Source organism: Malus domestica, chromosome 14 (genome assembly GCF_042453785.1).
Source record: "Malus domestica chromosome 14, GDT2T_hap1".
Lineage (NCBI taxonomy): Eukaryota > Viridiplantae > Streptophyta > Magnoliopsida > Rosales > Rosaceae > Malus > Malus domestica.
The window spans coordinates 29,838,595-29,864,840 of NC_091674.1; the positions used below are offsets into that span (position 1 = coordinate 29,838,595).

The 26,246-nt window shown below is 40.5% G+C and overlaps 1 protein-coding gene and 2 long non-coding RNA genes across 3 annotated transcripts; 2 read left to right on the forward strand and 1 right to left on the reverse strand.

Moving 5' to 3' along the window:
• Positions 1 to 137: 137 nt before the first annotated feature.
• LOC139191529 (uncharacterized) lies at positions 138 to 19,994 on the forward strand. Its single transcript, XR_011575584.1, has 5 exons — positions 138 to 353; positions 437 to 596; positions 702 to 770; positions 1,469 to 1,527; positions 19,200 to 19,994. It is a non-coding gene; the product is annotated as an uncharacterized lncRNA (long non-coding RNA).
• LOC139191530 (uncharacterized) lies at positions 16,899 to 18,319 on the forward strand. The gene is made up of 4 exons (XR_011575585.1): positions 16,899 to 17,127; positions 17,211 to 17,370; positions 17,476 to 17,544; positions 18,245 to 18,319. It is a non-coding gene; the product is annotated as an uncharacterized lncRNA (long non-coding RNA).
• Positions 19,995 to 24,245: 4,251 nt separating the features above from the next.
• On the reverse strand, positions 24,246 to 25,969 carry LOC103455595 (uncharacterized). The gene has a single exon (XM_008395175.3). The coding sequence runs from the start codon at positions 25,243 to 25,245 to the stop codon at positions 24,505 to 24,507; it is 741 nt and encodes a 246-aa protein (XP_008393397.2). The 5' UTR covers positions 25,246 to 25,969; the 3' UTR covers positions 24,246 to 24,504.
• Between the last annotated feature and the right edge of the window lie 277 nt (positions 25,970 to 26,246).

The following is a 26,246-nucleotide window of genomic DNA, read 5'->3' on the forward strand; positions in this document are numbered from 1 at the left end:
CTGGAATTTCGGGGACGAAATTCTATAAGGAGGGAAGATTGTCACAGCCCGTCCCGGAATTTTAATTCCGAGGACATGAAAAGACGAAAATGCCCTTAAACGGGACTAAGAGGCGAAAATTTAACAATTTGGATTGAGTTGGACACGTGGGATCCCCACACCCCTCAATCCTCTCCCTATTTTCTGCATACTGTCTCTCTCTCTCCTCCCTCACGAATCTCTCTCTCTCTGTCACTCTTCTTCTCCGTTCGAACAAACCAACCACAAAACAACCTTAAACTTCCACCAACGACGGAGTTAAGACCACCATCGAACTCCTGGAGACTCCACGATCACGTAGACACCAATTTCAGGTAAGTTTTACTTCGGAAAACCTAGATTCTAAACTCCCCGTGAAAGTGCACTGTTCATGATCTTCGAATTGACTTTGTTTTAGGACAATCCAAGCTCACAGTGAGCTTAGTGAGGTTCCAAGGAAGCTCGGAGTGCTTCGTTGGAAGTTTTTGGACGTAAGAACACGGAGATCGATAAGTTCAAAGTTTGGCCGGAGCTTTCGAGGCATTTTCCGGCGAATCCCCGGCGAGTTAGGCATCGAGGTAGGTATCAATCTCTTCGTCTCGTCAAGTACTACAACTTTCCTTTTTGTTTCACTCAATTTCGTTGAGTATTGAAGAAGTTATACTCATTTGAAAAATACCCAGTTTCCGGCGACCTCCGAGGCTTTCGAGGCAGTTTCCGGCCAAACTACGGCGAACTAGGTGTTGGGAAAGGTACCATTCTCTTTGTCTCTTCAAGGGCTACAACTTTCGTTTTTGAATCACTTGATTTCGTTGAGAAATGACAAAGTTATGGCAATTTGAAAAACTGCCCAGAAAACGGCCGCCGGAAAAACCAGTCCGGCGACCCAAGGAAGAAGAAGGTGCTACAGTAAAAATAAAAATAAAAAATAAAATTATTTTAAAAATATGTCGACGTCCGTGACGTCGAGTAGATCACTGTGGTATATTCATATACCTAAATTGAACACCGTATGAGAAAGTTATTGAAGATTGTTGGTTAGGTGTTCAAATAACGTTTTATAGTTTTCACATTTAGGTGAAAATGTGAATTGATGATCCGACCGTTGGATCGTCACCAAACTTTGATACGTTGTAATACGTAATATTTGAGGATTATTGGAACTTACGGATTGGGAATCCGAGTTACGGATCTTCCGGAATTGGAATTGTAAGTCCATAATATAAAATGTTAACCGTCACTTAGTTTTGGAAATTGACGGAGATCCGACCGTTGGATGGTAATGAAATTTTAGGATGTTGTCCTAGAGGTATAATGTGGACCTCTGGAAGTTATGGATTTAAAATCTGAGGGGTGGATCTTCCGGATCAATCTACGTAGTGACGTATTTTATATAAGTTATATATTCTATCGATATGAATTCTGAGGTTGGAATTGATTATTGTTTTAGGCGCCGATCGTCATGACGCCTTGGCGTATTGTGCTAGGGAGTTGTAGGGCGAACTCCAGGTGAGTGGGCAGTTTTGTTTTCCGTATATATATATATACTTAACGTTTTCCCAGAAATTGAAAATGCATGAAATTATGTTTAAAATGAAATGCATATGAGTTATGTGGAAAAACGGGAAGTGAAATACCATGCATAGAATTGATATGAAAAGTATATAGAAATGTGAGTTGAAATGCCATGCATGAATTAATATATGATGCATATGTATGAATTGGTGCGGTGGACGCACAGGTAAGAATTGATTTATGATGCATATGTATGAAATGGTGCGGTGGACGCACAGATGAGTATTTAATTACTGTTATGATGAGCTGCGGCTTGCAAAAACAAACCCGTGAGTGGGGTCGGACCGGTGCGCCGGGTTCCACCACAAAGCGGACAATATCTCTGCGGAGGAAGGCGTGGTATACTGTTTGGTATCAGAGCCAGACTCACGGCCGTTCGGTGTGCCGACGAGGACGTCGGTCTCCCTAAGGGGGGTGGATTGTAGTATCCCACATCGACGACGTGAGGGCTGTCCTTGGGCCTTATATGTATTCGCTCGCAGGTACTCTTCAGAGACGCGTTTTGGAGCTGCGGCTTGCAAAAACAAATCCGTGAGTGGGGTCGGACCGGTGCGCCGGGTTCCACCACAAAGCGGACAATATCTCTGCGGAGGAAGGCGAGTTGTATACTGTTTGGTATCAGAGCCAGACTCACGGCCGTTCGGTGTGCCGACGAGGACGTCGGTCTCCCTAAGGGGGGTGGATTGTAGTATCCCACATCGACGACGTGAGGGCTGTCCTTGGGCCTTATATGTATTCGCTCGCATGTACTCTTCAGAGACGCGTTTTGGAGCTGCGGCTTGCAAAAACAAACCCGTGAGTGGGTCAGTAAAACCATTATTTTCCAAATCCAAACATTTTTTCAAAACGTTGTAACCCCTCTCCGTAAAACCTGTATATTTTCCCAGAAATGTAAAATATAATTATACATATATATTCTCAATACTTTAATTCATTAACTCAACATTTTTTTTCTTTATCAATCATGCCATGCCATGTCTAATTCAACAGTTAAGTATGGATGCATCAACAATAATCATATCAGGTGCAAGAAAGTAATCAACCGGAGGCCCTCTAATAGCCCTGTACGGTTGAACCTAGAGCTCAAAATCTATCATTTTCACTCTACCGGAGTCACCTCTGTGACCCGTCTGGCCTTCTGCACACAAGTTACGCTCTAGTGCTTCTCATAAATCATCTGTGCACATAATCTAAGGTCACCCACCAGTCGGAATCTCACTAACACTCTCGCGACTGGTCTGTCGTACCCACTCCGCGTGGACTGTACGACTAGCATCTACTTGGATCCAAGGCGAGCGTGCGATGCGGTGAATACTATAAGCACTAAACCATGGTGCAGGATTTGAGCTCAATATATATCATCATCATCATAACAGTAATTAAATACTCATCTGTGCGTCCACCGCACCATTTCATACATATGCATCATAAATCAATTCTTACCTGTGCGTCCACCGCACCAATTCATACATATGCATCATATATTAATTCATGCATGGCATTTCAACTCACATTTCTATATACTTTTCATATCAATTCTATGCATGGTATTTCACTTCCCGTTTTTTTTCACATAACTCATATGCATTTCATTTTAAACATAATTTCATGCATTTTCAATTTCTGGGAAAACGTTAAGTATATATATATATATACGGAAAACAAAACTGCCCACTCACCTGGAGTTCGCCCTACAACTCCCTAGCACAATACGCCAAGGCGTCATGACGATCGGCGCCTAAAACAATAATCAATTCCAACCTCAGAATTCATATCGATAGAATATATAACTTATATAAAATACGTCACTACGTAGATTGATCCGGAAGATCCACCCCTCAGATTTTAAATCCATAACTTCCAGAGGTCCACATTATACCTCTAGGACAACATCCTAAAATTTCATTACCATCCAACGGTCGGATCTCCGTCAATTTCCAAAACTAAGTGACGGTTAACATTTTATATTATGGACTTACAATTCCAATTCCGGAAGATCCGTAACTCGGATTCCCAATCCGTAAGTTCCAATAATCCTCAAATATTACGTATTACAACGTATCAAAGTTTGGTGACGATCCAACGGTCGGATCATCAATTCACATTTTCACCTAAATGTGAAAACTATAACACGTTATTTGAACACCTAACCAACAATCTTCAATAACTTTCTCATACGGTGTTCAATTTAGGTATATGAATATACCACAGTGATCTACTCGACGTCACGGACGTCGACATATTTTTAAAATAATTTTATTTTTAATTTTTATTTTTACTGTAGCACCTTCTTCTTCCTTGGGTCGCCGGACTGGTTTTTCCGGCGGCCGTTTTCTGGGCAGTTTTTCAAATTGCCATAACTTTGTCATTTCTCAACGAAATCAAGTGATTCAAAAACAAAAGTTGTAGCCCTTGAAGAGACAAAGAGAAAGGTACCTTTCCCAACACCTAGTTCGCCGTAGTTTGGCCGGAAACTGCCTCGAAAGCCTCGGAGGTCGCCGGAAACTGGGTATTTTTCAAATGAGTATAACTTCTTCAATACTCAACGAAATTGAGTGAAACAAAAAGGAAAGTTGTAGTACTTGACGAGACGAAGAGATTGATACCTACCTCGACGCCTAACTCGCCGGGGATTCGCCGGAAAATGCCTCGAAAGCTCCGGCCAAACTTTGAACTTATCGATCTCCGTGTTCTTACGTCCAAAAACTTCCAACGAAGCACTCCGAGCTTCCTTGGAACCTCACTAAGCTCACTGTGAGCTTGGATTGTCCTAAAACAAAGTCAATTCGAAGATCATGAACAGTGCACTTTCACGGGGAGTTTAGAATCTAGGTTTTCCGAAGTAAAACTTACCTGAAATTGGTGTCTACGTGATCGTGGAGTCTCCAGGAGTTCGATGGTGGTCTTAACTCCGTCGTTGGTGGAAGTTTAAGGTTGTTTTGTGGTTGGTTTGTTCGAACGGAGAAGAAGAGTGACAGAGAGAGAGAGATTCGTGAGGGAGGAGAGAGAGACAGTATGCAGAAAATAGGGAGAGGATTGAGGGGTGTGGGGATCCCACGTGTCCAATTCAATCCAAATTGTTAAATTTTCGCCCCTTAGTCCCGTTTAAGGGCATTTTCATCTTTTCATGTCCTCGGAATTAAAATTCCGGGACGGGCTGTGACAATCTTCCCTCCTTATAGAATTTCGTCCCCGAAATTCCAGCAACCAACTAAATCAACCATACTCCAACAATTTGCACAGTACGGAAGCTTTAAGATACAATTGATAAGTTGATACACCCAAAGGTGTGGTGACTACGAGGAATTCGACGGTGTTCTGACAGATTGGACAAAATTAGGACTCACCTTTGGGTGTATCAACTTATCAATTGTATCTTAAAGCTTCCGTACTGTGCAAATGGTTACGTCACTCTCAAGTGACGGCCAGCATGCCCTCCTTCGGGACGGGGTGTGTCAAAGTCACCCTAGATTTCACTACTAAATTATAGCTCAAATTTCTTGTTATAAAAAAAAACCCCACAATTTGTGTGCATATCACCAAAAACGTTCCCTCTCAAACACTTCAACGGCGATCAGTAATGCTATTGGATCTCTTCTGGACGAGAGAGGATCTTCGTCAGATTCTCTTTGTAAGGATTTTGGGGATCTTCTGTTCATCGTACAACGTGCTGTCATCAGGTACTGTTTATATTTAATTTTAAATAAAAAAATTTACAATGATTTCTGACCGCACAATGTACGATGAACGGATGCAATTTGAAGATCATCGGGATCCTCACAAAAAGGATCCGGCGATGATCCTCACTCCTAGATGGTCTTCATAATCTTCTATCCTTTTGATATGTAGCACATCTTACATCGCATATGTCAAAACCAAACATCCATTCGAAACAATATGTGGCGAACTAATTACCACCTATTCCCTATTTCATAATCTAAAATTGTAATTGATAACAAATATAATGTATATTTCGGCTAATGACATTTTCATTAATCAACAATGTAGCGATCACATTCCATTAGACTATCTCCAAGCCTTTAGGCTAATTTTTTTCTTAAAGTAACTTTTTTAAAAGAAAACATTATGTAGACCCTAATTTAATTTTATGAACAATTTAACCTAAAAATATTTAGATTCCGACAAATATTGAAAAATCACTAATGAGACTCATGAAACACATAAAATATTTTTTTTAATTACTTTAGCCGTTGGATTTAAATTTGGACATTTATATATTTTTTTTTACTGTTGGATTTCATCAAATTAGATCTTAATAGTTGGATTCAATGAATTTATAAATATAAAACTAAAAAAATATATACGTATATGGTGTACCAGCAGCTAGACCTGGCATTCGTGTCGTGTTTTCCGTGTTCGTGTCTGTAGACATCGAAATTTCGGTAAATAAATGTTGACCGATAAATCAAAGTTTCAGCGCTTATGTATTACATAAATTTTACACGTAGCGTGTGGCTAAACAAAAAATCGAGAATCATCGGAAAAGTCATCAAACAGGACACGTGTCAACACCTGGCAGAAACGACTTATTTTATCTGGAATATTATATTCAAAATTAGGCCTTGGAAAATTCTATAAATAGAAGCCAATTTCATTCATTTGGGGGAGGAATTCATATTAGGCAAAAAACCTTGAAGCTCTGAAACTCTAAAACTCCGAAGCTCTCAAGCATCCAGGTTCCCGAAGAATCAAGAAAGCGTTCTTTGTTCTTCGTTCATCGTTCTTCCAAGATCAAGCCCCGACGGCCTTTGGATTAACAATCACCAATTCAAGATCAAGCCCCGACGGCCCTTGAAGAAAGTGTTCTTCGTTCTTCGTTCATCGTTATTCCAAGATCAAGCCCCGACGGCCCTTGAAGAAAGTGTTCTTCGTTCTTCGTTCATCGTTCTTCCAAGATCAAGCCCCGACGGCCCTTGGATCAACAATCACCAACTCAAGATCAAGCCCCTACAGCTCTTGAAGAAAGTGTTCTTCATTCTTCGTTCATCGTTCTTCCAAGATCAAGCCCCGACGACCCTTGGATCAACAACATCAACAAATCCACACATCCAACCGTTCTTCAAGATCAAGTCCAAAAGCCCTTGAAGATCCGTTCATCACCGTTATTCAAGATCAAGCCTTAACGGCCTTTGAAGAAACACTCATCCTCAAGATCAAGCCCCAACGGCTCCTTGAAGATCCGCTCAAATCCACCTTCAAATATCAAGCCAACGGCCCCTTGAAGAAACTTCCAACAGTTCATCCAAGATTAAGCCTCGACGGCCCTTGGATCAATGAAACATCCACAAATCAACACCTTACAGAGATCGAATCAAATGATCAAAATAGAGAGAGATTGTAACCCAAAACCATCAAATACAAATATTATTTTGTGCACGTTGTTCTTGTCTCTTTCGTTTCAGGAAATTTTCGTGTTCACAAATTGGCACGCCCAGTGGGACAATCTCTACCTTTCATCTCTTTCTCCATTCAAAGAAATTCGAGCACACTTCCAAAATTGATGGCATCAAGGAATGCTCAAACTGTTCCCGTAACTGGCGCAAAGAACAAGAGCGTCATCATCGCAAGTGGTGTCATTTTAGGCATCACGACTCGAAGCAAGGCAAGAGCTACTTCTGCCGCCTCTTCCACCTTTGCATCAATTATGCCAACGGAACAAGAGCACCCAAGGCACGAGCCTTTGATCACCTTAGCCTCACCAAGGGCACCAAGGGGCGAAAGTCCAAGGAAATACTCCGAATCCATGCTCTCCGATGTCGATTCGAGCGGCAGTTCAGCCATGCAAGTCATGACCATTTGAGCAACTTCAATCGATGAGCAGCTGGCTCAAATGAATGAAGCAATCGCAAGGCTAACCCGAATTATGGAAGAAAAAGACTTGCAAATCGCTGCACTCGTCAGCCGACTGGAGCCACAGGACGGCGATAACCCTAACCCAGAAGATGAGCCTACGGTGGAGAGAATCGATGCGAAGCTGGAGCCAGACCAAGCAGCGGCACTCATGGGATCTCTTTCTATCCAGCAGCTGCAAGAGATGATCGCCAACACCATCAAGGCACAGTACGAAGGGAGCTCAAATACCTCCGGGTTGTACTCGAAGCCGTATTTAAAGAAGATCGACGCCTTAAGGATGCCGAGGGGTTATCAACCGCCAAAGTTCATGCAATTTGATGGAAAGGGAAACCCGAAACAACACGTTGCCCACTTTGTTGAAACTTGCAACAACGCAGAGACCGAAGGGGACTACCTCGTCAAGCAGTTTGTGCGCTCGCTGAAAGGAAACGCCTTTGAGTGGTACACGGACCTAGAACCTGAGTCCATCAACAGCTGGGAGCAATTGGAACGGGAATTCCTCAACCGCTTCTACAACACCCGCCGCACTGTGAGCATGCTAGAGCTAACGAGCACAAAGCAGTGGAAGGACGAGCCAGTCATTGACTACATCAACAGATGGCGCACTCTAAGCCTCGACTGTAAAGACAGGCTCTCGGAAACCTCTTCAATCGAGATGTGCATCCAAGGCATGCAATGGGGTTTGCAATACATCCTTCAAGGCATTAAACCACGGACATTCGAGGAATTAGCCACTCGCGCCCATGACATGGAGTTAAGCATCGCCCATCATGGGAAGAAAGAACCGATCTCTGACTACAAGATTGACAAAGTTCTTGAGACAAAAGTGGAGAAGGCTGCGTGGAAATCCACCAAGGAAGTAATGACGGTCAACACAACTCCAGTCAAAATCCCTACACGAGGCAAGGCGATTCAAACCGAAGCTTTTCGTGATCAAGAGATGCGTAGACGTACTTTGAAGGAGCTTGAGGAGAAAACTTATCCATTCCCCGACTCTGATGTGGTTGCCATGTTAAAAGACTTGCTGGAAAAGAAAGTGATCGGCTTGCCTGAGTGCAGACGGCCAGAAGAGATGAATCGCACCGACAGTCCAAGGTACTGTAAATTCCACCGCTTCATCAGTCATCCGACAGAAAAGTGCTTCGTGCTGAAAGATCTCATCATGAAGCTGGCTCAAAAAGGAATCATCGAGCTAGATCTTAACGATGTGTGAAGTCAAACTATACCACCATCACTTTTGGCTCTTCCAGCTCAAAGTTTTCACCTCAACCGCTGGGGGCATCCTCAAAGACAAGCAAAGTTGAAGGATGGACTCAAGTCACTCCTAAGAAATTGCACAAGAAGCATACGTCTCCTCCACAAGTCCGCCAATCGGAAAGGGGGCAAAGCAGCTCTTGTCAACCTTCAAAGCAACGTGAACGTGTTGAAGATGATGAAATTGTGACACAAAGATCGTCTGTTGCCATCACGATGCGCGACTTCTTGCCCGAAGACTTCTTCAATCACTCGGTCAAGGCTCCTTACTATGAAGATTGTGAGGAACGCCTTTCCAAAATTGCTTGACAAATTCACCAATTCTCCTCGCCCGCACGAGTCTAAACTGCATGGCACAAAGCTCCTGGTCTGCACGAGCATAAAAGGCAACATCAATGCTCCTTGTTCGCACGAGCCTAAACTGCACGAACCAATGCTCCTTGTTCGCACGAGCCTAAACTGCACGAACCAAAGCTCCTTGTCCGCACGAGCCTAAACTGTAGGACACAAAGCTCCTTGTCCGCACGAGCCTAAACTGTAGGACACGATGCTCCTTGTTCGCACGAGCCTAAACTACATGAACGGAAGCTCCTCGCCTGCCCGAGTGTAAACTGCACACGGCAACAAGGCTTCTCGCCTACACGAGCCTAAACTGCATGGCGCAACGCTCTTGATCCGCACGAGCATAAAAGGCGACACCAACGCTCCTTGTCCGCACGAGCATAAAAGGCGACATCAAAGCTCCTGGCCCGCAAGAGCATAAACTGTGTACGGCAAAATCATTATTAAAATCACTGTTAAATTCATCGCTCATTTGAACTACGTTTTGACTTGATATCTTTCTTTGGAAGGGTACGTAGGCAACTCGAATATTCAAAATTTGAGTTCAGTCACACCAAAATAAGGAATAAAGATTTAATTAAAAGTTTTGATGTTATTACAATTTCTTTGTACAAAAAAAAAGAAAAAAAAAAGATACATGTTTTATGTATTTACAAAAAAAAAATACATATGTTTTATGTATTAAAAAAAAAAATATATATATATATATATATGTAAATGTGAAGCGGTTGCTATCATTTGCATTGCTGCTTGAGCTTCACGTGAAGAAGGCATAGTATCTGCAACGCTGTCTCTGTGAGGTCCAAAAGAATCAAGTCCTGTTTCTGCTCCTTTCTCATCCTCATTTCAAATCTTCTTCAACGCCTAACCCGAGAGTCAGGCCCGGCACGAAGCCCATTTGAACCATAGCAGCTGAGGTGCTGAAATGGGCCACGACGTACACGTCGAGTCATCAAGACCTCTCATTCCTGTTTTGGACCCCACATCCGGAGCACAGTACCATCATCATCCCCAGCAGCTCGATTCATCTTCAGCCCACAAACTCCCTCAAGCCACAGGCCCAGGTCTCCCTTCAATTTTACAAGCCTAGATGCCAATAGCCCATCAAGCAGCGTGTATCTTCCTCTCTCTCTGCCGCTTCCACCGAAACATCAAGCCACAGTTGATAACCCTTATCATATTGAGTCCATCAATAGAGTCCGGGTTATTTGTGGCCTACCTCTGCGAGTCGTAGAAGCCAGTAGCCGGCGTCTTGCACGCGTACGGGATCAACACTACCAGGCTTATAATCTGCCGAGGAAGCAATGGCACCTGCAAATGGAACGTCCCTTCTAGCTCGTCTTTCGAGTTCTCTACTCCGTCTCTCGGATTGAACACGCTACTGCAGTTTAGCAGCCATCCAGGCCCAAGTAGCAGCCTACAAGCCCACTTCCTTGTATGCCGATAGTGAATCTCCATCAGGCAGGTTCGTTTCAACGGTGCAGACCCATCATCAAGGCCCTCGCCTCTGGTCTCGACGCGGCAGAGTAGTGGATAAACTCCATCACCCAGTCTATTGCTTCCACCGTTGCTACACACGGTGCGCACACCCGGAGCAAGTGGACATTCTTCCAGCCCACGTTCCTTGTCAACGAAAAGAAGACCTCCTCCTCACCATCACCATCTTCAACTTCAGTTTCAACCTCATGATCTCCACCACCCTTTTTTGCCGCCTGTTCACGAAGATGGGTGCAGCGTTATCACCGACGAGGTTGCGGAGCTGAGAAAACGCACGGCAATGAGCGAGGTTCAAGGCAGGCGTCGGAGATGTCGAGTACATGGAAGGAAGAGGGGTCAACACCGGCGTTTTGGGACTGGTAGTCGAAGAACTTCTCGAGGAAGGTGATGACGTGTGGCTTCGAAGATCTGTACTGATACATCCGACGCTTATGCTGGAATCCACTGGTCAAACTGGCTACGATGCTTTGACATTGGCGGGTGTTGATGGAGGTGCAGCGTTGCTGCTGCTTTGTTCACCCATTTCCTTCGCGCTGTGGGCGATTGACTCGGAAAGTTTGCTTCAACTGAGGCCTTAGAAGTAGCGGTCCGCAGTTGGCGGCGATTATGAACGAAGCAAGGGAGTGACCACAACTGCTTCGTCTTCTCCTTTGCATGGCTGAAACACTGGTGCTCCGAGGCTTTGCTTCTTCTGCCTATATCTGCCAGCACGAGCACTATATATATATAAATAAATAAATAAATAATTTATTATAAAGGATGGTGGAATCCGTCAGCCCTTCTTTTTTTTTTTTGAAAAGAAGAATAAATAAAATAAAATAAGAAATAAAAAAAAGGGGAAAAGCAAAGCAATGGTGGCCGGCCATATAAAAACTAAAAAATAAAAATAATAAAAATAATAAAAAAAGTTTTGGGTGCTCCACTTACCGTGTTTTGATTGTTTCAAAACCAGGCTGGAAAGAAGGAGAAATAATATTAAAAAAAAAATTTGGAGTCTTAGTGCCTCTCGCACCATGTGAAAAAAATTATTATAAAAAAAATGAATGGTGGATCAGCACCATGTGAATATATATATATATATATATATGATTAAATAATAATAATAATAATAATAATAATAAAGAGTTTGATTTTTGGTGCGTCTGGCACCATGTGGAAAAAATGGGTGCATCATGATTTAAAAAAATTAAAAAAATAAATAAATAAATAAATAATAATAATAATTTAAAAAAAATCTTTATGCTTTTGGCACTAAATATATATATATATATATATATATATATATACACGCACACACAAAGAATGAAATAAAGCTCATTTATTGATTTCTTTGAAAACTTACAGAAATGTACATTTTTACATCAGTAAAAAAAAAAAAAAAAAAGAGAACAAACAGGAGGGAGCCTTCACGAAAGTTGCTCGTGTGAAGCCTCACCACTCGGTGAAGCTCCAGGAAGAAGAGGCGCCGGAGGTTGACTGTTTGGCACCTCATCACTCGGCAGAACCCCAGGAGGAGGAGGCACCAAAGGTTGATCATTTGGAGCTTCATTACGCGGTACAGCCCCAGAAGACGAAGGCAAATACCGTTGAAACAAACCCACGAACTTCTGATGATCAAGTAAAATCTGACCATCAGATTCCTGCATTTGGTTAATCTTCATTTTCATGTTGGTGGCATAGTTATGTGCAAGCTTGTGCAACTGTTTATTCTCATGCTTAAGCCCCCTAATCTCCTGTTTGAGACTCATCACTTCAGCCGCCAAGGATTCAACTTGACGGGTTCGAGCAAATAGGCGCTGGGCCATATTAGACACAGAACCTGCACACTGCACACTGAGAGCCAGAGAATCCTTAACAGCCAACTCATCAGACCGCTTGGCAAGTAGTCTGTTATCTTTGGGAGTGACAAGGTTCCGGGCCACCACCGCAGCAGTCATATCATTTTTCATCATCGAATCCCCAACGGTAAGAGGACCAGTAGGGGATATGAAGGATGGGCGCCATATGTTGTCTGGAGAAGGCGGGACTACCTCTTCACCAAGGTTCAAATCAAAACGACAGTCGGAGGGTCCAGACATTTTCAAAGCTGTTGAAGAAAGAAGAGGTCGAACAAATCAAGATCTTAGAAGTGCAAGAAGGGAGTTTCTACAAGCGAAAATTCAAGTGTGCTTTGAAACGAACTGCGTGCCTCTATAAAAATCAACACTCGACGGGATTTCAGAGATCGAAGAGGCGAGCTCAGAATTCGAAGAGGCCGATTCAAAAATCAAAGAGGAAAACTCAGAAATCGGATAAGCATCTTGCTTTTCCAGATGCGTTAGCACCCGTCACGCGCAAACTCACCTTTGCGAAAATCACGGGTAATTTGTTAAAGTGCCAATCCCAGATATCGAAGAGGCGCCAGTCTTTTTCAGCCTCGTCAGCACCCGTCACGCGCAAACTCAGCTTTGCGGAAATCACAGGCAATTTGTCGAAGCGCCGATCCCAGATATCGAAGAGGCGCCAGTCTTTTTCAGCCTTGTCAACACCTGTCACATGCACACTCAGCTTGGCGGAAATTACGGACAATTTGTCGAAGATTTCTGATAAAGAAGAAAGCACGTGAAGCCATACTGATCAATCACTCAATGGTTGCCGACACGAGTGAAAGAATAGTACCTCTACAGGGATTAAAGGACTTCCTATAACTGTCCACCTTCACCCTCCATAGCAAGGCAGACATACAGAACCTTTCTTCATCTCCAAAAATGCTTTCCCAACGAAGCCTCTCGAGTCACTCAGTGTTCCTTATTCCTTGGGGCACCTTTGCAAGTAAATGACTCCAAAGCAAAAGTATCTCATATCACCAGGGTAGAAAGCAAGAGTATCTCATATCATGCTTTTTCCCTGTCATTTCCTTTGTCCTTGTTCTTACATACAAAGACAAGGATAAAGAAAACAATATGCCGGAACCTCCACTCAAACTCGGGTAAGGAACCGACTGCTTAGAACCCTTCCCTGATTGCCTACCTAGCACTGCTCTCGAGTACTCGTCTCCCACTGCTGCTGTACTTCCAAAAAAGCTGCCACATCTGCCTGAAGAACAGATAAGGCAAGTGAAAATGATACATTGCAGCACGTGGAGACAACGTGCAGAAGAAACAAGCAGAGAAGAATGCAACCTGCACAGTCAACTCAGCAGAAGGAGTCTGAGATGAGGAACTTGAGAAGATGCCATATCTGCCTGAGGAACAGATAAAGGAAATAAAAATGATACCTTGAAGCATGTGGAGACAAGTGCAACAAAGCACGTGCTGATTCATCCGCTACTTCTTCAAAATCAAAAGTATCTCATATCATCAGGGTTGCAATCACTTTGGGAACAAGACTCGTTTTGACCCTCAAATTCTTGGGTCAACTCGCTAGGCGTTGTGGGCTGCACGTGCCGATTCACCACCCTGGAATCAAATCCTTAAAGATCAAGTCACCAACTGGAAGAAGAGCCCATCAATCTTTAAGATCATACCATTGACCAAACTGCTCAAGTGTGAATTAGAAAGATTGAACATGGCAACAAGTCGTCACCTTCACCTCGTGCCTGCTTGCCATGTGTTCGAGTCAACCTTCAAGAATCAAGCCTCAACGGCCCTTGAAGAAGCTTCCAGCCAAATTCAAGATCAAGCCCTGACGGCCTTTGAGGAAATCACAAGTCCGATTCAAGATCAAGCGTCCACCATATTTGAATCAAATCCAGTTCAAGATCAAAGCTGTGGAAAGTCAACAAGTGCAACAAAATACGTGCCGATTCATCCACTACCAAAGCCAAAGATCATCTACCACATGAAGCTCCTTGTGGTCCAATTTCAACCTTCAAGATCAAGCCTCGACGACCCTTGAAGAAATTTCCAGCCCAATTCAAGATCAAGCCCCAACGGCCCTTGGATCGACATCTACAATAAGGGACTTCAAAACACATCTCCTACACATGACAAGCACATGTATACGACGCGCCTTGAAGTGGGGGCCTTTGTAGACATCGAAATTTCGGTAAATAAATGTTGACTGATAAATCAAAGTTTCAGCGCTCATGTATTACATAAATTTTACACGTAACGTGTGTCTAAACAAAAAATCGAGAATCATCGGAAAAGTCATCAAACAGGACACGTGTCAACACCTGGCAGAAACGACTTATTTCATCTGGAATATTATATTCAAAATTAGGCCTTGGAAAATTCTATAAATAGAAGCCAATTTCATTCATTTGGGGGAGGAATTCATATTAGGCAAAAAACCTTGAAGCTCTGAAACTCTAAAACTCCGAAGCTCTCAAGCATCCAGGTTCCCGAAGAATCAAGAAAGCGTTCTTCGTTCTTCGTTCATCGTTCTTCCAAGATCAAGCCCCGACGGCCTTTGGATTAACAATCACCAATTCAAGATCAAGCCCCGACGGCCCTTGAAGAAAGTGTTCTTCGTTCTTCGTTCATCGTTATTCCAAGATCAAGCCCCGACGACCCTTGGATTAACAATCACCAATTCAAGATCAAGCCCCAACGTCCCTTGAAGAAAGTGTTCTTCGTTCTTCGTTCATCGTTCTTCCAAGATCAAGCCCCGACGGCCCTTGGATCAACAATCACCAACTCAAGATCAAGCCCCGACGGCTCTTGAAGAAAGTGTTCTTCATTCTTCATTCATCGTTCTTCCAAGATCAAGCCCCGACGGCCCTTGGATCAACAACATCAACAAATCCACACATCCAACCATTCTTCAAGATCAAGTCCAAAAGCCCTTGAAGATCCGTTCATCACCATTATTCAAGATCAAGCCTTAACGGCCCTTGAAGAAACACTCATCCTCAAGATCAAGCCCCAACGGCTCCTTGAAGATCCGCTCAAATCCACCTTCAAAGATCAAGCCCACGGCCCCTTGAAGAAACTTCCAACAGTTCATCCAAGATCAAGCCTCAACGGCCCTTGGATCAACGAAACATCCACAAATCAACACCTTACGGAGATCGAATCAGAGGATCAAAATAGAGAGAGATTGTAACCCAAAACCATCAAATACAAATATTATTTTGTGCACGTTGTTCTTGTCTCTTTCGTTTCAGGAAATTTTCGTGTTCACAGTGTCATTTTCGTGTCATACCCGATATCTTAACGGGTCGTGTCGTGTAACACCCATTAAAATAAACGGGTAAAATAATCCGACCCGAAATCGACCCCATAATATTAACAGATAATATGACCCGACCCGTTACCCGTTAAGGAAAATATATTTTAAACCAATAAATAATCAAATGAAAAACATAATACTAAATAAGTATATACATATCATATTGTCAAATCCAAAACATAAAACACATTTTTCTTTTAAGTATATTTTCACTTACCTAAAGTCTTTAATAGTTTTTTAATTAATGTAGAAGTCTGAAAAAATATAAAAAATATATATATAAATGCTCGTAATGACAAGCTTTACAACTTTCATGAAGAGCTTAACTTCGAAATTCGCCACTATAATCATATAAATAATAGATTAAAATTTAACTGTTGATTGTTGTTTACATTTACGCTTCATTGTTCTCATCAAATTTTGTTTTTTCAGATTTTCTTTTTTGAAAACTTGATCTATTAGAGGATGGATGAAGATGAACGGTTTGGATCGTTGATCTATTAGTGAAAATATTGCTTGATGTTTATAAAGTTTCTACAAACTATATGACATCGACTCATATTTCAGTTAACCGTAAATATTGAAACATGATCTCAAAGATTTGAACCGTTCATCTTCTTACATCTGCCATATGATCATGTTTTCAAAAAGGAAAATTTTAAAAATGAAATTTAGTAACAAGAATAAAGCGTAAATGACAATCGACGGTTAAATATAAATTTAAGATTTATGAATTATAGTGTTGGATTTCAAAGTTGACCCCTTCATGAAAGTTGTAAAGTTTGTCACTATGAGTGATTGTATTTTTTTTTTTTTTACATTTTTTACACTTCTACAATAATTATTATTATTTTTATTAATTTTTCCCTCAAATAAAAAACATTATTCATGAAGGTTTGGAGGATTTTAAAAATCTAAACGATAATGTAAGTGTAAATCATGACTGTTTATATATTCTTTCACATTTTTCATAATTGTATGTATGTCTTCTTAGTTCTTGCCTGTCACAGCCCGTTCCAAATTATTATATTCGTGGCTGTGAATGGACGAAATTGCCCTTAAGAAATACTAAGTTTGTGAAGCTCAGGTTGCTAATTATCTAGGTTCCTAAGTTTTGAAAATAAAATGGAATTTAATAAGGATGGAACTTAGATTTTTAGGTTAAAATTTTGTGGTTTGGAGTTGGGGATTGGAAAAGGACCACATGGGATCCCCACACCCCTCAATCCTCTCCCTATTTTCTGCATACTGTCTCTCTCTCCTCCCTCACGAATCTCTCTCTCTCTCTGTGTCACTCTTCTTCTCCGTTCGAACAAACCAACCACAAAACAACCTTAAACTTCCACCAACAACGGAGTTAAGACCACCATCGAACTCCTGGAGACTCCACGATCACGTAGACACCAATTTCAGGTAAGTTTTACTTCGGAAAACCTAGATTCTAAACTCCCCGTGAAAGTGCACTGTTCATGATCTTGGAATTGACTTTTTTTTAGGACAATCCAAGCTCACAGTGAGCTTAGTGAGGTTCCAAGGAAGCTCGGAGTGCTTCGTTGGAAGTTTTTGGACGTAAGAACACGGAGATCGATAAGTTCAAAGTTTGGCCGGAGCTTTCGAGGCGTTTTCCGGCGAATCCCCGGCGAGTTAGGAGTCGAGGTAGGTATCAATCTCTTCGTCTCGTAAAGTACTACAACTTTCCTTTTTGTTTCACTCAATTTCGTTGAGTATTGAAGAAGTTATACTCATTTGAAAAATACCCAGTTTCCGGCGACCTCCGAGGCTTTCGAGGCATTTTCCGGCCAAAACACGGCGAACTAGGTGTTGTGCAAGGTACCATTCTCTTTGTCTCTTCAAGGGCTACAACTTTCGTTTTTGAATCACTTGATTTCGTTGAGAAATGACAAAGTTATGGCAATTTGAAAAACTGCCCAGAAAACGGCCGCCGGAAAAACCAGTCCGGCGACCCAAGGAAGAAGAAGGTGCTACAGTAAAAAAATAAAAAATAAAAATAAAATTATTTTAAAATTATGTCGACGTCCGTGACGTTGCGTAGATCACTGTGGTATATTCATATACCTAAATTGAACACCGTATGAGAAAGTTATTGAGGATTGTTGGTTAGGTGTTCAAATAACGTTTTATAGTTTTCACATTTAGGTGAAAATGTGAATTGATGATCCGACCGTTGGATCGTCACCAAACTTTGATACGTTGTAATACGTAATATTTGAGGATTATTGGAACTTACGGATTGGGAATCCGAGTTACGGATCTTCCGGAATTGGAATTGTAAGTTCATAAAATAAAATGTTAACCGTCACTTAGTTTTGGAAATTGACGGAGATCCGACCGTTGGATGGTAATGAAATTTTAGGAAGTTGTCCTAGAGGTATATTGTGGACCTCTGGAAGTTATGGATTTAAAATCTGAGTGGTGGATCTTCCGGATCGAACTACGTAGTGACGTATTTTATATAAGTTATATATTCTATCGATATGAATTCTGAGGTTGGAATTAATTATTGTTTTAGGCGCCGATCGTCATGACGCCTTGATGTGTGGTGCTAGGGAGTTGTAGGGCGAACTCCAGGTGAGTGGGCAGTTTTGTTTTCCGTATATATATATACTTGACGTTTCCCAGAAATTGAATTGAAATGAAAATATGTTTAAAATGAAATGCATATGAGTTATGTGGAAAAACGGGAAGTGAAATACCATGCATAGAATTGATATGAAAAGTATATAGAAATGTGAGTTGAAATGCCATGCATGAATTAATATATGATGCATATGTATGAATTTGTGCGGTGGACGCACAGGTAAGAATTGATTTATGATGCATATGTATGAAATGGTGCGGTGGACGCACAGGTGAGTATTTAATTACTGTTATGATGATGATGATATATATTGAGCTCAAATCCTGCACCATGGTTTAGTGCTTATAGTATTCACCGCATCGCACGCTCGCCTTGGATCCAAGTAGATGCTGGTCGTACAGTCCACGCGGAGTGGGTGCGACGGGCCAGTCGAAGAGTGTTAGTGAGATTTCGACTGGTGGGTGACCTTAGATTATGTGCACAGATGATTAATGAGAAAGCACTAGAGCGTAACTTGTGTGCAGAAGGCCGGACGAGTCACAGAGGTGACTCCGGTAGAGTGATAGTGATAGATTTTGAGCTCTAGGGTCAACCGTACAGGGCTATTAGAGGGCCTCCGGTTGATTACTTTCTTGCACCTGATATGATTATTGTTGATGCATCCATTCTTAACTGTTGAATTAGACATGGCATGGCATGATTGATAAAGAAAAAATGTTGAGTTAATGAACTGAAGTATTGAGAATATATATGTATATTTATATTTTACATTTCTGGGAAAGTATACAGGTTTTACGGAGAGGGGTTACAACGTTTTGAGAAATGTTTGGATTTGGAAAAGAATTGTTTTACTGACCCACTCAATTTTGGTTTTGCGCCCCTCCAGGTTCAGGAATCACAAAGGTGTGGTGACTACGAGGAATTCGACGGTGTTCTGACAGATTGGACAAAATTAGGACTCACATTCGGGTGTATCAACTTTGAAGTTGTATAATTAAAGCTTCCGTACTGTGCAAATGGTTACGTCACTCTCACGTGACGGCCAGCATGCCCTCCTTCGGGACGGGGTGTGTGAGTCTGGCTCTGATACCAAACAGTATACAACTCGCCTTCCTCCGCAGAGATATTGTCCGCTTTGTGGTGGAACCCGGCGCACCGGTCCGACCCCACTCACGGATTTGTTTTTGCAAGCCGCAGCTCCAAAACGCGTCTCTGAAGAGTACATGTGAGCTTGTACATATAAGGCCCAAGGACAGCCCTCACGTCGTCGATGTGGGATACTACAATCCACCCCCCTTAGGGAGACCGACGTCCTCGTCGGCACACCGAACGGCCGTGAGTCTGGCTCTGATACCAAACAGTATACAACTCGCCTTCCTCCGCAGAGATATTGTCCGCTTTGTGGTGGAACCCGGCGCACCGGTCCGACCCCACTCACGGATTTGTTTTTGCAAGCCGCAGCTCCAAAACGCGTCTCTGAAGAGTACATGTGAGCTTGTACATATAAGGCCCAAGGACAGCCCTCACGTCGTCGATGTGGGATACTACATTGCCTATACAAATACTATATTAGTTTATTTTAATTTTGGACAACAACATGTTAAGTAAAATTTATCCTAGTAGTGATAATAAGGAACTCTCATAATAAAAATAAATAATGACTAAAACTTTTATTTTAAAACTTATATAGAATAATAATACAAAACTATATATTTAATATAGAATATATTGTATATATTAATATGGCTATTGTATTTTACAAGAAATCTTTTAGTAATTAAACTTTAAAATTATCAAAATAATTTTTTTCTTAACGGGTCGAAACAGGTTACCCACTTGTATACCCGTTATTAACGGGTCACTCGATAATGACCCGATAAGTTATCGTGTTGACATGAAACCCGTTATTTTCGTGTCGTGTCAAAAACTACTCGTGAAACACTATGTGCTAATTTTGGCCCAGAAAAAAGTTATCCTGGGCTAAATTTGGCCCAGAAAAAAGTGCTATTTTTTTTCTTAAAGTAACTTTTTAAAAATAAAACATTATGTAGACTATTCTAATTTAATTTTATGAACATTTTAACCTTAAAATATTTAGATTCCAAAAAATATTGAAAAATCACAAATGAAACTCGTAAAACACTATGAAAGAATATGAAACACGTAAAAAAAATTATTACTTTAGTCGTTGGATTTAATCTGTTAGATATTTGTTTTACCGTTGGATTTCATCAAATTAGATCTTAACTGTTGGATTTAATAAATTTATAAATATAAGACTAAAAAATATATACATATATGGTGTACCAACCCCACTAACCCCGGGGGAAATCCTAGGCTAAAGTTGGCTCAAAAAAGAGTTTTGAGCTTTAACTCATATTTGTCCCAAGGGTTGGACAAGTTGGGGTAAATTTAGAACTTAAAATTTGGGTTTTATTCGAAATGTTGGAGTAGGTCTTAGACACCAAGTGTATGTCCTAAAAGCTAACTTAAATATCCCAACACCTCTCAGACAATTTGTTCTACTTGTAAATTGGTGGCAAGCAACCCAATTAATTGTGAATTTTGTATTTATTTTAGTTTTTTTTTCTTTGGATGGATCTGGATTTTAGTGACAGACTAATCTTAATTCATTTCTTAGTCTCGCCACCGTAATTAATTATGATAGTTTTTTGTTATTATGCTTATGAAAACAATTGAAAATTTACTATAAAACTAATTGGTGATACAAAGAGTAGTCAAATTATTTAACACATAAAAGATTTTTGGGGTTTTTTAACTTTAATCCTTCAAGAAGTGTGAAATTTAAAATAAACCTGGTGTTAGATTACATATTGATTATCATCTCTTGATTTGTCCTTAATTCAAAATAATTAATATGCATTTTATTTAATGTCTCCCATTAAATATTTAAATTTATTAACATACAATATTTAATTTATTTTTTGACCAAAAACGAGTTTTTTAATTTATTAATTTTATTTAACATTCTTCAAACTTGAAAGACTCAATTAATGTACCTAAACGTTAGTATCGAAATGTTTGTACCGAAATATATTATATTAAACTAACGTATTTAAATGTTAGTACCGAAATGCATGTACCGAAATATATGCACCAAAATGTATTATAAATGTACCTAAATGTGTGTACCGAAATGTATGCACCGAAATGTTAGTATCGAAATACAATATATTGAATTAATGTACCTAAATGTTTGTATCAAAATGTATGTACCTAAATATGTGTACCAAAATGTAGTATTATGTTTTTAATGTACATAAATGAAGAAGACAAAGTACATCAAAATATATTATATAACTGTTGACCCTAAAAACAACCTACGCAGCGCACAGGCTGAGTAATTAATAAGCTAACTACGTCCTTCGGTTGTGTGCGGGGTGTGCTAACTCGACAGCCGAGCTCGGCCGGTGAGTAAAATTTGTTGATGTCGTGTTGGGTGTGCTGCTTACTTCTGAATCTCGCGACTGCGGCCGAGGAAGTAACACGTCTCAGCCTTTGGGTTCTAGAGCCTGAAGACAAGGCTACTAGTTCTGCGAAGTTCACAAATCGTCGGCGCCGGATTCAGCCACAGTGATTATATTCGCAAGAGTATAAGCATGACAAATCGACACCAAAGTATAGGGACACAAATACTCAAAACATATATATGTCTTGATGGTAAACGTGGTTCGGCCGTCAGAATGTCGAACTCTAAAGCCTACTTGTGAATATCCAATCATAAAACAACTTGGCGTTCGACGTGCCAAGCCCAAGTAAGCTGTAACACCTGACTTCGCCGAGAAAGCTAATGAGATGACCTTTGCCAATAAGGATTCGAAAATCCTTCTCGACCGAGACTTGGATAGATAACCAGTTGGCCTCGACGCAGTGCTGTTTATCCAAACTGAAGGTGCTTCATGATCGACTGATTCTACGGCGACAGTGTTGTTTATCCAAACTGAAGATGTTCGCCGGTTGCCTTCACAGTGCTGTTTATCCAAACTGAAGATGTGTCGGCAAAAAAAAAAAAAATCTTAAGGTTGTTGAGAGGTTTCGCGTAGAGCGAGAGTTTGCTTAGGGCAGTTTGTGTGTTGAATTGGAGGGACTTTAATGATGTCATCCTTCCTCTATTTATAGCAGTCAACCTGCTTCTAATCGAATCACAACCATACTCGAATTAGAACTCCTTCCCCCGATCCAACCTTATCTCGACCAGTCATACTCCTACTAGGATTTTGAACTCAACCCCTTTATCAGGCCGTATTCAATCCCAAACTTCAACATCCTTATCCTGTCGAAACTCCCCATCGTATCAAGATTCAACTACCCATGGATTCCTAATAGGACACGGCCAACCTTGGCTATGTGGCCCATAAACCGGATGACCCCCAGCGACTCCTAAGTACGGCCTCTAGGCCGAGAACAATTCTAAACTTGACCCAAACCGATATTTTGGGCCCAAACTATAACAAAAATTAGTTTATCTAAATGTTTACAAAAAAATAGATTACGATAAATGAAAATTATAATGAAATAAAATTAATACATTAAAAATTAGGAAGAGAAAAGAGAAATAATTAATAAATGAGGTTATTAATGTATCAAGAAACTAAAATTAGATTTTTGATCTTACTTATAGTTTTAATCTAAAAGTCATCTTTGCCAAGGATTAAAATGAAGTTTTTTAAAGATTTTTTTGTCTAATATGAGATTCATTCTAAATAACTTATAATATTGTGACTGAATTAGTTGGATAGAAAAACTTAAACAACACCATAATAAACTGATGTAAAAATCCAACATTTTGGTTTCCATATATTTAATTTGTTCTTCTTTGATTTGTTGGCAAGCAACCAATAAGATATGAAATATATATCATCATTGTGTTTCAAAAGAATACTAACAGTTCATTGACAGAAACATGCACTTCGATTCAATAATCATAACTTTATAAGTAAAGAATGAGTGTGGAATTCCTTAACCAGTCATTAAAAAAAACTACTGCTATCCATTATCTATTTTTACTTTTCATACAATTTTTATTAATTTTTATTTTTGATCTTTTCCAATTTATTCGGTTGAATCATGGAATTGAAAAAAAATGTATGAAAAAGGTGTGTGAATAATACCGCACAATAAAATTACTAAAACCACATGTATCTCATTTACGGAAATTGATGTATAATCAACGACCTCTATTACTACTTTCATCTGCACTGTTTCAGTGATATGTGCCTTTCAGCTGTGCTGTGGAACAAAGAAATCATGAAAACGATAGCAAAACCATTAACTCTTCAAATCGAAGGATCTACCCGGCCACCATCTCTTCCCTCCTGTTTTTGAATCACACACCACAAATTCTATGTTTCACAGTCAACCAATAAGTAATAATTAGCCATAACAACAGTGGCGGAACTAACATGGAGGTGTTGGTTGTACTTGACCCCAAAAACTTCAAAAACCGCATGTATGTTCGTTTATACATCGTATTTGACTCTATAAACAAACTAAATTACAACTTTCTCCTTATACTTCTTCTACCTTCTTCGATCATATTTATCTTCATTTTTCTCTTCTAATATGAAATACTTTAGTTGTAAAGCATTGATAGTTTTCAACATCTCTATAGTATTCTGCATCGACAAGCATATCTACAAATAATAATCGTTGTTAACATATATTGGCACAAACTTTCAACATAGGTTGACATGAATTGATAGGTGTACTAAATGCTCGACGAAATGATCTAATGAAATTTTTGTGTGGATATTATAATCTTATTATATGAAAATTATGTCAGCGTCACTCAATAACAGACCATTTTAGTATCAAAACCATTACAAATATATAACTTTCTGCACTCGCATGCAAACTAAGAACTCATCTGAAAAAATAATCCAAGTGGAGACTGAGGGTCACTCACGCGCAGTTTAGATTGAAACGAATTTTTTTTTTAAATTAAGATATTTTAATGAACATGTATAACCAAATTTTTTATGCCAGGTAATATCTTACAGAAACAAAAGAAAATAATTTTCTTTTGTTCAATTCACAGTTTTCTTTTCCTTTTCTTTGCTTTCTGTCGAGTTTTACAACCTAATATGCACATCTGCGTGTCTAACACGTAAAAGGAAACAAAACCCCATTTTACGCATGCAGCGGTCCCCGGCATGCCGCCAGAAACGTTTCTACAAAGCCGAAAGGGACTCGGTTCGCCACGAAACATCTGCAACGCCGCCCCCCGGGTAATCAAACAAACCGTCTAAAGCCAGGTACTCCACCCCACCAATATAATTGTTATTAGCAAATTCAGAGTCGCCACCGATTCCGAAGTCGAACGAGTCGTAACTCGGAATCATGTCGTTCTCGAACCCTACCATGCCATCCAATTCAACGGCCTCGGAGCCACTCGTGGTGAAATCAGCAGCCTCGATTTTTCCCTCCTCACTTGCTCCATTGGTCGGTGGAAGACCAAGCTCGTCGTCAGAAGCTTCCAGAAGATAACCAAGTTCTGGCTGCGTCGACTGGCCTGAATCTGACGTGGCTTCAGACGCGGGAAATGCCGGAACTTGTATCTCTTCCTCGAAGCTCTTAATCACCGAGTCAAGGCCTTGAATCTCCGGGACGTTGTCAGAGTCGTCCAGGATGTTTAGTAGGTCGTCTTGTATCAGCTTGACCTCTGCCGAGCCCATACCCAACTCGTCCGAGTCACCTCGGTCGGGAGTCTGAGTCAACGACTCGCCCGAGTTAACATCCGAGTTGTTCGATTGCTCTCCTGTGGTGCCCGACTCATGGGAGCTGGCAACCGAGTTGCTCGAGTCAACTCGGACAAGTTTTGACGCGGGTTGGGTATGGTTGGTTTCTGAGGAGTCCGAGTTCTCCGAGTCATCTCGGGCTCGCTTCCTATTGTGGTTCCTGGTGTCATCCATTTTGTACACCAATGAGAAAATAGAAGAGTGGGCTGTGGGTTTGGTTCCAAAGGGGCACAAACAAAACCCAAATCTAGGATTGTCTTTTCTACATATAGAGAGAGAGAGAGAGAGAGAGACACACACACACACACCGAGTAAAAAAAGGTACAGATACAAGATTAGGGTTTTGGGAGAAAAAGTGGTGGTAGGCAAGTATAATAAGTAAGGGGTTAGAGATGGTATATATAGTTGGACAAGGAGGCAAATATTAGTTAATGTTTTCTGTAGAGATAAAGTTGTTTGGGAGATGGGAAAAAGATAGCGGGGGGGAGAGAAAAGTTGGGATGGTGGATGAGAAAAGGAGAGAATTAGCAAATTCTTTGGGGACCTCAAGAAAGAAAAGAGGGTGCAAAAAGCAAATGGTATTTTTGAAAACTTGAAGAATGACTGAATGAGTTGTGGAAAGGATTTATATATAAATAATGGAGACGGAAATAAGGGATTCGATTTGGCATTCAAATTTAATAATGGAAGAAAACCGTGAGTCGCGGGCACCGCGAAGGAAGGAAACCCCTCACGCAAGTCTTGCACTTTTTTTAAATAAAAAAAAGTCACTTCTTTTATTTTTATTTATTTTGTCAACCTATTTTTATGTTTGCCAACTTTTTGTTATATCTCCATCACAAAGGTTGGTTACGAATTTTAGACTCGTATTTTATTTGGCACATTTTGTATTCGAGTGGGCACGGTGAATTACATGATAGTAATCAGAAAGAAGCGGAAAGACGCTTTGAGTCTTCCGTTTTTAAAAATGGTGAATTGTCAGTTACCAGCTGGTCCCTCGAAAGAACTTTTTATTAGCTCTACAAAAAACTGAAAGGTATTTTTATTTTAATATATTTTTTATTATCTCTACTAATTAATAAAACACTAATTGTCAACCAAACTTTTATAAAATTATCAGTTTAACCTTCTAATTAAAACAGAATATGAATAAGAAATATGGGGCATAAATGTAA